The 15,137-nt window shown below is 47.0% G+C and overlaps 1 protein-coding gene across 13 annotated transcripts in view; it reads right to left on the bottom strand.

The window, feature by feature from the left end:
• KALRN (kalirin RhoGEF kinase) overlaps positions 1-15,137 on the bottom strand; it is a 616,045-nt gene that overhangs the window by 24,047 nt on the left and 576,861 nt on the right. For 12 of the 13 annotated variants that reach the window (XM_032480571.1, XM_032480579.1, XM_032480598.1 and 9 more), the window contains 2 exons: positions 14,245-14,368; positions 13,083-13,142 (listed from right to left, as the gene is read on the bottom strand). In XM_032480571.1, the coding sequence (XP_032336462.1) occupies positions 13,083-13,142; positions 14,245-14,368 (184 nt within the window). The remainder of the gene's footprint in view (positions 1-13,082; positions 13,143-14,244; positions 14,369-15,137) is intronic. The other variant, XM_032480620.1, reaches the window with a different exon arrangement.

Genomic DNA, 15,137 nt, shown 5'->3' with positions numbered 1-15,137 from the left:
ACCACTGCCCTGATGGTTCTGGCCCTATTGGCCGCATGGGTGAAACGACGGAGACTTGGGCCAACCGTGTGACTTGTCTGGTCATGTGACTGGTTGGCGGGGACCGCGGGAGCTCTTTGCACACACAGAGCTGCCTGCCTTGGGATACCACGGATCTTCCAGGCGACAACCCGTTACCTCTTCTTGAGAGGATGGTCACCTTGATTTTCTTCCCATTTTGGCCTGACCTCTAATTCTACAGTCTGGGTCGTAAATCTGAGCGGGGTGAACAAAACCTGGGCTCAGGAGGAGGAGAGGCTGAGGCTTATTATCTCTTTTGTTCAATGTGGTTTTCTCCTAATTAGTTAAAAACTACTATCAGGCATTCTCCTTCACGATAAAATGGGGATAAATAATCCCTAGTGCAAAGTGTTATCACAAAGATTAAATGCAATAATGTATGTTAAACAGTGCTTGGCAAAGAATGAGTCTTCCACGACTAGTTAAATAAAGATGACCTACTTCTAATCTCCCTTTTGCTAAGAGGCCCACTGTGGCAGTGGTTTATCTCAATAGTTTATCTTGCAAAAGCCTTCTTTTCTTCATAATGAAGCCAGAAGGTCTCCTGTGCCTTCCCTGTTGGGGCACTCACGTTTCTCTCTGATTTACCCATGCAAACTTGGTTTCTGTGTGGGTTTTCCCTTCTACAGGCAACCATATGAGCACTTTGGAAAAAAGATATTATTTCTTCTTTTGAGTTCCCCTCTGCAAACCGACCGCCCACATCTACCACCAAGGTTTTTCACATAGCGAACTGCAGAAAACTCTTGCAACGCCAAGTCCTGGGGCTGAGTGTCTCAAGACTGACCACCGCAGAGCCCTCTGCTAGTTTCAAAAGGTCACTCACACCTCTGCCCCCGCTTACTTTTAAATCAGTGGTTCTCAATCCTTGACCCAGGTGGCTTAAAAAACACAGTAACAAGCCAATGCCTGGGCCTCATGCCTAGAAATTGTTTTAATTGGTGTGAAGTGAGGTTGAAATCAGGAAGTTTGAAAGCCGCCTCAGGTGAATCAACACACAGCCTAGTTTGAGGAAAGCTGCTGAAAATGCCCCTCTATCCAATGGAACTGATCTTAGATAAACCCACTTCCTGCCCCTGAGGCTTCTCTGGAATGGAGCAGGGGAAGCCTGGGGCATTTGGTAAAAGCCACTGCTTTGTCCACATCTTACAGACTCCCTCTCTGTGAGGAGCCCCTGGGCAGTGGCAGAGGGAGAAGGAGTGGTTCCAGTTGAACAATTAAATAAACCACCAGCACGCAAGGCGGGTATGGCAGGCAGCACGGCCTCCCTTGCAGGGGAAGCTGGGGAAGCCAGGAATTGATCCACCTGGTTTAGGTGAGTCAGGAGAATGACATTGAACTAGTCGTTTCATATGCAAAGAAAAGGAAACCAGGAATATTTCCCAGACGTTAATAGTGGTTTTCTCAGGGTGATGGGATGAAGGGTGACTGTCCCCCTCATTCAAAAAGCATTGTCTTCTCTAGGCTGGTGTAAGGTTTTCTAGATACAGAGATGCTAAGACAAAGGTCCTGACCTCAGGATTTATAAAACAACTGAATGCTGCGTGATTTTTTTTTCCTTTTTCTTCTTACCTGAGTTTTCCAAATATTCTGCAGTCAGTATGTTTCACTTTTGTAATTATTTTTTTTAATAGAAAAAAGGTGCAGTTAGAGCTATTAGACTGTAGCTTCCTCAAGGACAGGATCTGTTTGTTATTCAGCTTTGTACCTCAGGTCTCTAGCCCCTGGTCTGCCTCGTAACGGGCATTTAATTCGTGTTGGTTGAATGAATATTTGACCTATGTCCTCATTTCAGATTCATACACAGAATCCGGAAAAGATCTATAAAATAATTACTTCTGGGTATATTACTAATCATATTTGACTAAAGACTGTTTGCAAACACAGTGGAATGCAAACTTTTTGGAAAATGATTTAAAAACCATAAAATACATAGCCTCTGAGGGAGGAGGTTCCTAGTGGGGTGTGGCGCTGGAGGGATGGTAAACTCTGGGAGCAGCAGAGCACATAGTATCCAGACCCTAAGCCAGACGTGATCTCTTGCCTTGAACAACATTCCCAAGCAGCTTAGGCCCTGGTTTTATCTGTAAAGTGGGGACAGTAATGCCCACCCGGAAAGCTGTTTGACAGAAGGAATTAATCTATTTGATGATTTTTTGAGCCGACCCTGCTAGGTGGTGGCTGGCGTCCAGCCGGGAGTGAGGCAGAATGCTGACTGTCCTCAGTGGGCCAGCAGTCCAGTGGGGAAGATGGAATTCAGTGACATCTCCGTGCCCAGGACGGTGCCCGGCTGATGTTAATAACCAGCTTCAGCAAACATGAAGGACTGCCCTCTCCCTCGTCCTACTCCTGCTCAATCAGAGGGACTCCAGGGTTAAAAAGAGTTGGGGGATGTGGCCAGCTCTGTATTTCCCATCTTGATGGGACTCCACAAGGGAGCACTGAGTCCACACCAGGAGTCTCAGTGAGGAGATGGATGACAAATGGAAGAGACAAATAGCAGTCTCCTACATTATAAACATGTAGTGGGCTGTCATAAACCTGCACTGTGGCAGTACTTTTATAAATGCCCCCAGCTGCTGCTTAGAGAATTCTTGCCTTATTTTTCTTTCTCATCACAACTCCACTGGTGATGTCTGTTATTGAACACAGGCACCATTTAAAAAGAAAATCTTCCTAGTTTGGGTGTAGACCTTAGTGGGGACCTTGGAGAGAAAGGCTGTCCATATGGCTTAACTGCAGGTTCTCCATCTAGAAGAGGCTAGTGGGAAGCACCCATCTTCACACCTCTGCGGCTCGGCCGGCCCAGGTGTTGCTGATAAGAGTAATACCATCTCTGATTTGTTTACGTTATATAGTTGGCACAAACTACTCATAAATTCCTTCATTTGCTCCTTCAGAACTCTGGAGGAAGTGCCGAGCAGGTGTTATTTATTCCTACTTCCAGAGGCAACAGGGAAGTAAGTGTAAGATCACGGGGACAGTGACAGAGGACTGGCTCTGAGCCCTCCTTCCACCTCAGCATTCAGTGCTGAGGCCAGATCTTGGGAAAAGCATCGTGAAACTGTCATCAATGTCAAAGTTCTGCCTGCTGACCTGTGCTCCCCAGCCTTGCTCCCCATCACGGGAGTCCTCCTCTTTCCTCCAGCAAGGACCAAGAGCCTGGGAATATCCACACTAATGTTTCTCTAACTGTGACTCTGAATTATGCCCATAGGAGATTCCGCCCTCATTTTTTTCTCTTTCTCCTTTGAAGCAAATCAGAGTATGACGTGGAGGAGGGTCATGACGACCTTCTCACACGGTGTCTTTATATTTGTCTGTGGCTCCCTATGGACTCGAAGGCCCATGCGGGCAAGGGCCACGTTTCGTTCACTGTCATTGCTGCAGAGCCTAGCACAGTACTTGGCACATATGTGCTCCACTGATACTTGTCAATCAATGAAAATGTAAAATGGTGGAGGTTCTAATTTGGGAGAGAAGAGTTGAGAAAATGCCTTGCCGTGGACTTGCAGTGTTCTCCTATTTCCATTAATCTGGAATGCGACTTGTTCTGGACTCTCACTGGTCCGTCAGGGTCTGAGATTTAGCCAAGAGTGATCCTCACCTCCTCTCTGCTCTTTCAGAGGCTGGTACCCGTGGCTCTGGTCAGTGCTGCCAGCTATCACAACATCGTCCCTGCATGTTGACTGCCCTACTGGACTTGTGAACCCTTTGAAGATAGTAACCTGTTTATGGGGTCTATGTACCGCCTGCCATATTGCTTAACATAGCACCTTGCACATAGCAGAAGATCAGATAGTATTTGTTAAGTCAAATTAACCGAGGTCACTCCATGAGTGGACTAGAATTTAGGTCTGACCACCTTGTCTGGTGTGTGCGGGGACCTGGGGTATCAGCCTGGGCCCTGAAGGGTTAATCATAAGCTGTACATATTTCTTGAAACCCAATGTTTTCCTTCCTTAGAACCAGTTTGGGGGCCCGTGTAGAGGCCTGGGCGGGAAAAAGGAGAGATCTGGAATCCGAAATGGAAGCGGCTGAGGAAGAAAGATAACGTCGTTCTCTCTCTGGGAGACCCGCGTACAGGGAGGAGGAGGCTGGTATACACAGTGTGGGAAAGAGCTGCTTAGGAATCTGGTTTTATTTGAACAGCAGAGGGCGGCAGGTGGTAGAGCATCCTCCCAGAGCCGGCACAACACAGTCCAGCAGCAACTTGGTTCTTCCTTCTCGAGAGAGTTCCAGCCATTTTCTTGATTTTTCTTTAAAATAGGAGGGCAGTGCCATAACAGGAAAGAATTACAGGTAAAATCAACCAGCAATGAACAACATGCTGAGCTCTGAGGAAATCTTGAGTCTATTTTTCTTGCCAGTCAGGGTCCAAGATTCTGACTCCACGACCTGAGAGTGAGGATGAAATCCTCATCTGCCTAGAAAACCAGGCGCCAGAACTCACTCCAGAAGGAAAATACCTGCTTTTTTCTAAATCCCGCATCACCAGTCACAAAACACAGTTCAAAACTACATACCGAGGATGCTGAAGGAATAAAAATGGTCAAACAAAACTCCAATCAAAAGTCCTAAACTTGACTCAGAGCTGTCTTGAATGAAGCAAAATTTCTATACTCTGCCTCCTCTTCCTAGTCTCTTTGTGCTTGTTTCATGTGAATCCATGTTCAGAGGAGGAAGGAAAGGGATTTTAGATGATTTTAGGTGATGAGATTTGGTAATAAAATGAACAGATACCAGACAAACAATTTCTAAAAACTGAGGTATGATTTCTGGTTTGGAGGTTTAACCCTTCGTGTTTTCAATCTGGCCAAACCAGATATGATTTTCTAACTTTTTAGAAAACATTTCTCTAAAAATTTGGAAAATATTCCAACCTCTGCTCATCTCTAAGAGGACATAAAACAAGCTGCAAATAAACAAACAAAAAAACCCCAAAAAAACAAAAAAAACCCCACACAAACGCAACAATCCCAAAAAGCAATAGAATGCTCTTTTTGAACCAGTTCCTTACCTCCCAAGTATTTTCTTTATCATTAAGCTCTAAGTATTTTTTCTTCAACCATAATTTTTTCTTTGACCCAACTGTAATAGAAATGTTTTAAAATTTACAAATGTATGAAATTAAAAAAAATTATCTTCTTACTATTGATTTCCAACTTAACCTCATTGTGGTTGGAGAACTTGGTCTATAAGACACTGATTCCTTGATTTTTGTTGGCTCTGGCTTAAAGAGTAAAACACGGTCAATTTTTGTAAAAAGTCCCGTGTGTCCCTGAGAAGAACGCAGAGACACCAGTTGTTGGGTATAGTTCTCTATGAATGCCTGTGTGTCAAGCACATTGTTTTATGGGGATTTCTAGTCCAAATCTCTCTCCTATCTCTCCTTGGTATTTTGCTTAGACAACATTAAGAATGTCCTCAAAAATAAAAGGACAAAAATATGACTTTCAACAGAATAATGAAAAAAATCTACCACCTCTCCCACAAATAGTTGAGAGGAAAGGAACTGAAAGGTGGTTTGCTGCTGTGCACGCATTGGCCTCACGGTGGGGGAGCTCAGCCCACGAGAAGCCTGTCAGGAGAGGGGCTGGGGTTGCAGGGTGGGACGGTGTGGTGGTGGTGTTCTGCCTTCCCTTCTGCAACTCCCCTTTCCAACTTGGAAGCCAAGATCTTGACTTTGGATAAAGACTTTAGGGAATGAATATGCTGGGGTCTCATCCCTTAATGATTGACCTTGATCATATCCCTATTCCCCAAACTTCTCTTACTGAGTGAACCAGCCTCCCAGAGTCTGTGGACCCACAACAGGTCAAACTTTGCCCCGAGGACATGGGAGAGGGGAAGGCTGATTCCGGGGAACTCCCACACCCGACGGTGCTCCCCTGACATCCCGGGCAGCACTCAGCCGCTTTCACTGCTGCTTCTTCCTGTTCCTTATCGGCCTCTCACTAGCACTCATTCCTCTCCCTGGCCAGGCCATCAGGCATTTTCCACCTTTCACTAGGTCCTCTGCAACCTGCGCTCCAACAGGCCTGCCCGTCCCCACTGTTCTTAGTTAGGTGCCAGTTATCTTCCTAAAGTACAGAATGAATCCCCCGGACTCTGCCTAACAACCTTCCACTGCCTCCTCACTGTCCACTGGGTCAAGTCCAGGCTTCCTAGCAAGTCCCCTGAGGCCTTCAGAGTCTGGTTCCAACTCACCTGCCAGGCTCTGTCTCCTACAACTCTTCCCACATACACCCAGGTCCCCAGACCGAATTCTCTTCTCAAGATGTGCCAGGCATTTTCATACCGCAGGGCCTTTGCTCAAGCCCCTTCCTCACCCTTACCCTTCTCCAAGATGGTTTACATCCTATTAGTCCATCCAACCCTAACCCTGCCATCGTGTGAAGCCAGTGACCATGCTCACAGGCATCCTGGGAGACAGGTTGTGAATGCACAACCTTGGGAAGTTCCTTAACCGCTTTGTGCTCTCTCACCTGTCCGACAAAAATAATCATAACAGTACCTATGTCATGATGCTGTTGGGAGGAAAGAATTCAGTACGGAGCCAGGTACACAGGAGAGACTGAGAGAGTAGCTACTACTATTACCCCAGTGCCTGAGTGGGTGTTTAAATACCCACTGAACAAATACATGAATGCTCCTGCCTCTATTAGAGCACTGTTTTGAAATCCGCTATATAACATAGGCATTTAATCAAAACTGCTTACAGTCACATGGAGGGACGTGATCTCACATAATCTGTTGGCCCTTTATAGTATTCACTGTGATACTGTGTTAACCAACTTTTGTTAACTTGAATTTACTAGGAAATCACGTTGAGTGAGTCTGTAGGTGAACCCTGATGCCGTGGGGTGTGGGAAAGGGAGGCGGTAGCCTTTGCTCCTCTCAGAGCTGGTTCTCAGAGCAACTTCTCCCAGGTCAGTGGCACCTTGTAATCTTATTAGTGAGTGACACACATGAAATGGGCTAGGCCTCCAGAGGGTGAGGGTGCCATTGGACACGCATGGCTAGGTGACTGTGCTGGCCTGAGAAACCAGTGCAGACATTTCCAGCCCTTGAAACTGGACCTCTTTCTTGGCTTCTGTGGCTGGACTCCTGAGTCACTGGGAAAGGGTGTGGGTGAGGCCAGATAATCACCCCAACTGTCAAGAGATTAAAAAAGTTGTTGAGGAAGAAATTCTCCTCCAACAAGCAGATGTGCAACAAGGAAGGGCCTGAACCTGACCGTCCTTAAGAAAGTACCTGGGCCTCACGTGGGGAGCAGACTTCCTATCATGTGCCAAGTTCGGCTCTCTACCCAGGAGAGCAAAATCTTTGGCCATCACACCTTAGCTCTGCACCATAACCAAGACCTGCTCTTTTTATTTGTTGCATGACCATGACCTCTCTGAACCTCTTCCCTCCAGGAGGGTAAGAAAACCTCATCTTCCCCAAGTGGTTGGAAGAAATAGAAACCATAACAGATGTGACCACGCAGTAGAAGACCTTGTAATTAATTCTCCTGGGAGAGAGAAACCCCAGCTCCATCTAGCTAAATGCCCTCCTCCCAGTGGCAGAATATAAATCAATCTGCATGGAGAGTTAGAACAAAGCTAGGAAAAAAGGTGAGTCTTTGGGCCAAACCTATCAGATCTATTACAAGGAAAATATTTTGTAAAAATAAAACGGGAGGAATGTGAGGCTCCACTTTCTTTTCTCCAGAGTTCTTTTCATAAAAAAAAATTCTTTTTATAAAATGCAGAAACAGGCACTGATGGAAACACACTGCTGATGCCAGGAGGTCAGTCACCTGACTAGGGGCATAAAAATTTCCTTCAATCTGTCTGGCCAGGTTATTTTGAAGCTCTGAATCTGGGACAAGGAGCCAAGGCGGCTGAGGAGGGAGCAGCAGGCTTGCTCTTTGAAGATATGGAAGCTGTGGCTAGGGAACTATGGGTTTGGGGAGGGAAGGAAGGGTCAGCTCTGGACACTCAAACCCTTTCCAGAGCCAGGAGTGGGCACTCCAGCTGGGTCTCAGGGGGAAATGCACCCAGGCCATTCCTGCCATACCCCCAGCAAAGCAAGTTTCAGGAGCAAAAGCACCTCCCCTTCTGTTGGGGTCTGTTTTCAGAGTCAGCAGTTCGGGAGAGGGAAGTCTTTGGATATCACACTTTAGCTCTGCATGGGGCTCATAGGGTTCACACCAATTACATAAACGCCTGTGCCCTCGCCCTCAGAGCTGTGCCGCCTCCCACAGAAAACCGAGGCTCAGAAAGCCTGACTGGCCTGAGGCCTCACAGCTGACTGTCTCCAGACTGGAGTCCAGGTTTTCTAGCTCCCGTTCCAGGGTTCTTTCCATGTGATACTGCCTTTGTGTGATTTTTAAGTCATACTTTAGCCTTGGAGAGCTGGGAGGGGCAGGAAAGATATTCCTCTTTGTTGAGCTGGAAAATTGAATAACAAATTCAAGCAGAAAAAGTGGTACCAGAAGGCAGGCCTTCTTGTCTGCCAGGATCTGTGTTTTAGATGAAAAATAACCTGGAAATGGGGGCTCCAAGAGGGGAGCAGAATATGGTATAGGTGGGGGGACAAGGGCCAGGGAAAACCAGACACTGCCTGCAGGGCACCTGCTCGTTTTCAAACAGAACAGTACAACTTCCTCTGCCTCAGTTTCTCCTCCTAGTCTCCAAAGAGGTGAGAGGGATGGAGAACAAAGGAGAGCTGTTGCGTAGTGGGTACAGTTTCAGTTTGGGATGATGAAGCAGTCCTGGAAGTGAGCGATGGGGATGGTTGTGCAGCATGGTGAAAGTACTTAAAGCCACTTAAAAAAGGTTCAATGGCAAATTTTATGTCATGTATATTTCACAATAAAAAAATAAATAAATGAAGGGGGATAGGGTTAACTAACAATTTCTAAGTTTGTCAATGATTCTTACACTAATTGGAAACTTCCTTCCAAATTAGCTTCACTGTTTGAAATATTTTTTCTCCCACAGGATCCTAACCCCGTTTTTACCACAGAAAGCAACCCCCTGAGCTAAATATCTGGTGGCCGGCATTATGATCGCACTTAGTCTGTGTCATGGATAAGGCTGGCCCCGAGTTAAATGGCTGAGGCAGAGACGTAGTCTTTTTGGAATCATGACAACCTCTTACTCTGATGGATTGACCATCTCTGCTACAAGTATTCAGGAAAAAAAATTAAGATGCTTTAATTCATTGGCCTTGACATGAAAGCTGGGTTGAGACAGTCTTTGTCCCTGAAGACAGAGGCCCGAGTCTGGGAGGGTGGTTCAGGCCTTCCGACGCCAGCGTATGATGCAGCCAAGTGTCAGTGCTGGGGTTGGAGGGTAGGTGCCCAAACCCAAGCACTGACAGTCTTCAGACAACTTTTCAGAGGTGGCACAGATGTGGGAACCTGTGTGTCCTGGGTCCCAGGAGAAACCCAGACTTTTCAGATGCGGGAGTTAGCTAAGCAGGCAGATGCTGGGCCTCGAGCCTGGACCCTGGCTCCAGCCTGGTGTCAGTGCAGACACTGGGCAGGGGCAGGGTGAGAAGCTGGTAGGTGGGTATGTGGTGCCAGCCTATCATCACGCCTGCCCACCTTGTCCTAGAAGGCAATCAGCAGTCTAAGCTCTATGGGAAAAAATGAATAGTCACTTGTTCCCAAGAGAGCCTAGTGTTTGCTTTTCAGCCTGATTTGACTCTTCTTCCATGTATAGACACTTCTCTTATACACACTACCCCCTCCACTCTGCCCCTCGAAGTGTCATCAGTGCAAGGTTAAGAAGGAAGCTCAACTAGGGGCAGATTCTCGTCATTTTTAGAACAGTTCCCTCGAGGTATGCTTACGGATCAGCAGGAGGGAAGGGGGGTGGCAGGCCACGATGGGATCGCATAGACCCGGAGACAGTCTTGCGGGGCTGCTGGCGTGGCTTGCGGTGCTGGGAGTGGGAGGTGGGTTTGTATTTGAGAGTATTCACAAGCGTGTCTCTACAGGGGCAGAAAAAGGATGTTCACATTAGAGCAGAATGGCCTCCCTTTACATAACTAGGTGTTCTCGGAAAGCTGTGTAAATTGGATTCCAAGGATCCAAGGTGCTTTATTTTCCTCTTAATTAGCTTTGAAGGATGTGCCTACAGATGTACCTAAAGCAATACGTTAGGAATATGCCAGCCCTGAGAGTATCAAGCAGCTGGTGTGTGAGCAAAGACCCTGGGGAAACTGCTTCTTAAAGGAACCCTTTAATCTACCAATTGAGAATAAGTAAAGAGTGCTTTGGCAGTGATGCTCGTGTAGAGGCCAGAGATAAGAGCCCATACACCTGTAGGCTGGGAGCCAACATACTGGCATCAGGTCAAGGGCAGGCATTTGGCAGGGCAGGACTCAGCATTCAGAGATCTAACACTGACAGTGCTTGGGGTGCGTGGCCGGGATGTCCGCTGGGATCCCAGCCCCAGTGGCTTTTAGCACAGGCCAGGGGAGTTGCTGTTCAGCTCAGCAGTGCACAGAGACATGCTCCCAATGAGACACCACCTATCCCAGTCATCAGGCTCAAAGACAGGAGTGGGGCTAGGGGGCCAGGCTGGGCCTCGTAAAGATGCCCAAAGCTATCAATTTAGCAGCAAGCATCCTTTATGAGGTGGCTGGCCACCTATTTCTCAAACTGGGTCTTTAAGGAATAGCTCTTTTCAGTAGGCATTCCCAGCCATTTTCTTCTGCGGTGGACACTGCAAGAAAGTTCTACCTACCTATCCCTTGAGAAAGTTCTCAAATCACATTGAACGGGTTATCTTATCTGTTATCTGTGTCTGAAAATACTAAGCCAGCAGGGCCAAGATGCCTGCTTTCCCTCAGCACCTGCATATGTGCTCCAAGTTAATTTCAGCATGGCAACACAGTTCAGAAGAGCTCACGGATCCTTAGAAGGATCCGTATGGAATATACAAGGGCTGCAGGCATGCCTGCTGCAGGGACCTTGGCTTAACTAGAATATCTGCAGCTTCCAACCATATGCCTCCTCAAGAGTTCCAGTTCTGCCTCAAAGACTGTATTTGAAAACCTTTTGAAACGCATCAACATCATTTTTGACTTCACTCTATTCAGCGTTGCCATCTTAATACCTTTCCTTATGCACCCATAGCATCTCTCTGGACCCATGTGACTCAGCCCATGCAGAGGGCTGCAAGCCTTGGAGGAATGAGAATACCAGAAATGCGTGCAATTCACAAATCAGGGCTAAGACGCGTGCGCACGCCCATGCAGAAGCTTTTGCTTATCTAAGAATAGAATGGAACACTGGATTACATCAGTTAACCCTCTCAGTGTCTGTTGCTCTCACCTGGCCCCACATTCCCCTGTGACCAATTTTTCCTTTAAAGAGCAGAGTGGGAAAGTCTCCCTAGTCCACCAGAGCTGAAAAAATGTCCCAAATTGCCTTCTGGAACACAGATACCCGGCTTTGCCCCTCCCTCTGCCTGGCCTTCCTCTATGTATTTGCAGATGACATTTTCAATACATGCCTGCAACACTTAGGTCTGGAGATACAGGTGCCATGAGGCATCTACAAGCTGTCAGGTGTGGGCTCCATGACAGCTGGTGCCTATCCTATGAAAAGCAAGGAAAGCAGAGCCAGAAATGTCCCCCACCTTCCTCATTCTCTAAGATACATTTAGGCTACAAACGCCATATCCGCTTCTTCCCACAGGGGAGCACTGCACTGACCTACACCTGCCAGATTTAGCTCTGTGGCAATACCCACATCCCCAGGGAACTGATCTATCTTGGCAGAACTCCTACTTGCAACCACTTGTCTCTGGCCTGATTCAACTCAACTGTTGTCTTCCATAGCGACTTACCCCTTCTTGAGCCACATGGTCTTCCTTGGGTTTTGTGGTGGTTGTCATAATACGGTGGTAGGTTTTTTTGGGATTAGGTCAAGTTAGAATAATAATAATAAAGGTCCATCTAGTTAAGTGGAAAGCATAGAGCTATAAAAATGAACAGGTTTAAAAAAAATCTCCATTTTGTGCATAGAGGAAATCTCTAAACTTCTATCCATTATTAGGGATGTGGGCACAGATTTGGAGAAAGACATTTCAATTTAGTCTGAAGGACAAAATGACAGGGAAAGCCAGCTCCACGTTTGCTCCAATTCTCTAGGGCTTGTAAATTGATGATGCTTGTCACTCAGTGGCAAGCCATGTAAGAGTCCTGTTTCTACACCTCCCAACAGTCCCCAGCCTAGAAGGAGTTGGAAGTTAATTCGATGTTCTTGTTGTTGGAGGTGTTGGTTCTGCTCCCACATCCCTGTAACCCTAGAGTATGAGAAAGGCCCCTGGGCAGCGTCTCAGCCTCCAGGACTCTCTTGAGGTCTTTGCCAGGCCTCCACGAGGGACGCTGTTCCCAGGGCTCTTTCCCTTCACGGCAGGCACAGCGGGGCCCAGGAGCCCCGGGGGCTGGGCAAAGGCGGGTTCTGGAGTTGCTGCAATAGCTCCTCATTTACTATTGGCCAGCTACACACAGCGCCCAGGGGCCAGGTCATCCAACAAATGGACGGAAGCAATGACTTTGCTGGAGCCTTGAGGGAGGACTAGGTCCCAGCAGAACATAAAGGAGAAAGAAAAAAGATGAAAAGGGAGGAGAGAGAAACTAAAACGAATGGGTTCTTATCTTTAGCTGGGAACCAACCACTCTTTAGCAAGCTGTTCTCCATGCAGAAATGTGTTTCCAGTTATGAAGCTGGAGATTTTCTACATGAAGTCAAATTCGCCAAAGAAGAAAATATTATGCGAGCACTCGAGAGAACCAGAAGCTTGGAAAAAGATATCTAGGTAGAGTTTTCTATCAAAATCAAACTGAATTCTTTCGTTTTGTTTTGTCTTGGTTTTTAAGTGGGATGGGACACCCAGAGGTGCCCTCACGTCACAATTTATCCTTGACTGGCTGGTCACTTTAGCAAGGCCACTGTTACAGAACACACGAGAAAAGACAATCATTGTAGGAAAGAGGACAATAGCTGCTTCTACCTCCATGCTAGTATTAGGGTCAAGATCATCACACTCTGACTCCTCGGAACTGTTCGTCTCCTTGATGGGCAGCATGAGGAAGGGGGAAGAAAGAGAACACAGTTAGAACACAGGCAGCTTTGGCTGGAGAGTGAGGAGAACTGGAGAGAAGCATGGACAATGGGAAATCAGGTGGAGAAATACCGGTGCTGTTAAGGTGGGGTGCGAATCACCGAGGGCGGCAGCATGCTCTTTTCGGGGAGAGGAGGCTGGGACTGTGTGGACAGCCGCTCATCTCACAGGAAATAGCAATGGAAGCAACCAAATGAAGCCTGAGTGCTGTCAAATTTAAACTTGCCTTCCTTGAGGCTGGACTTCCCAGATGAGGGTAAAGAAGAGAGTACAATTTCTTTTCCCCAAGAAGGACATTAGAATGGGTTTCGATTGTTCTTAATTTGCCGAGGAAGGGAAATAAGACTCAGGGAGATAATCACACAGTGTAATAATATTAAACAGCAGCAGTCCGATTTCCACTGTCCAGAGGCAGATCTTTTCTGAGGGCCCAATGTAGAGAAAACAGAGCATGTCGTCTCTACAGGGACTTCCAGGGTCTGCCCAAACTTAGAATCAGTGAGTTCATGGTAATTGTTGGATTATTACAAAGCACTGACTTGGGCTTCATCAATGTGCCTCTCTTCTCTGCTCATGCAGAGGCCTGAAGGTGATGGCGTCTGAATACTGGGGAAAAGAAATGAAACTTTACCAAGGACACAGTAGCCCTTAAATTCCAAACCTCAGACTTCAAAGGGTTGGAGGTTTGGAAAGCATCCTAATCTCTTTACCCTGCATGTATTTTCAAACCTAGGATACTGAATGGGCGGCCTGGGGAACTTTAGTATGAATCAAGCATCTTGCATTTCTAACAGAATAATACTGCAGATAATTTTGCTATAAAACATCTGCATAGTACACAGAGAAAGGTATAAAAGAAAAAAAGTAATACTTACTTATTTGAATCGAAGTTGCCAGGAGAAATAAAAAATAAAAAATAAATTGATCTCGCATGCAAAATCCTACTAAACTACTTCCCCTCTGGTCCCCATCCACCCGCACTGCCTCGGGAGGATGCTGCAGGGTGGGAGTGGATGAGAGGTGGGACACAGCTCCGGAATACCTTACTCACTTTAACAGAGACTTTGTTGCCCAGAATATCCTTGGGTTTACGAGGCCCTGTGGCTTCATTTTTACCCGTGTTCTCCACTTCCGCCCGCTTTCTCATGCGTAGAGTATGCCATGAACATGACTTCCTGTTGTACCAAAAAATGCACCAATCAAAATGGCAGGTCAGGGCAGACTGAGGCGGTGGGTGGGCTGGCCACCCTTTGGGTGAGTCAGTAGGTGAGGTGCTCCGGTCAAGCCCCGGCTTCAGAGGCCCCAGACCTGCACACCAGCTCCTGCGGTGGCTGGCAGCAGGTATCACCTCCAACAGGAAGTGAGTGAGGATGAACTTTGACCCCTCCTGATAGATGTGCAAGGTTGGTTGTAGCATTTCAGGAAAGTATGAGTACTGACTTATTAAACTCTACCGGGGAAGTTTTTATATCATACTGATGAGGCCTTATTATAGGACTTGGGAATTCCCTTCCTGAAGGGTGTGGTGGATGGGAGAGGATTCAGGGGGTGGGGTAGGGGTGGAGTGGAGGATAAAACAGGAAAGATAAGGGAAGTATATTCTACAGTACTTTCCCAGGATCAGATAGAAAGACCCCAAAGGGTGATGCTGAAGTTTCCATCTCACTGTTTGTATTTGGGCTGTGGCCACTCCCAAACACCACAGTACAGACAGGAGATTTTAGGGCCTTTTGCTTGACAAACAGGTGAGCACTACTCATCTATCCGCATATTTTAGGACGAAGGGTTTCTCGGCCTATGTTCTCCACATCACTCCATGTTTGTGAGTACAGGGCTCTGTCAACCCCTAAGAGGTCCTAGAATTTTCCTGTTGGGAGAAGACCCAACACGTGCTCTCAGGGATGTGAGGGCAGCAATGCCCTTTCACACTAACCTAACTTCTTT

The sequence above is a fragment of the Camelus ferus genome, chromosome 1, assembly GCF_009834535.1.
Source record: "Camelus ferus isolate YT-003-E chromosome 1, BCGSAC_Cfer_1.0, whole genome shotgun sequence".
In the NCBI taxonomy this organism is placed as follows: domain Eukaryota; kingdom Metazoa; phylum Chordata; class Mammalia; order Artiodactyla; family Camelidae; genus Camelus; species Camelus ferus.
This window is presented reverse-complemented; position numbering and strand designations above follow the sequence as displayed.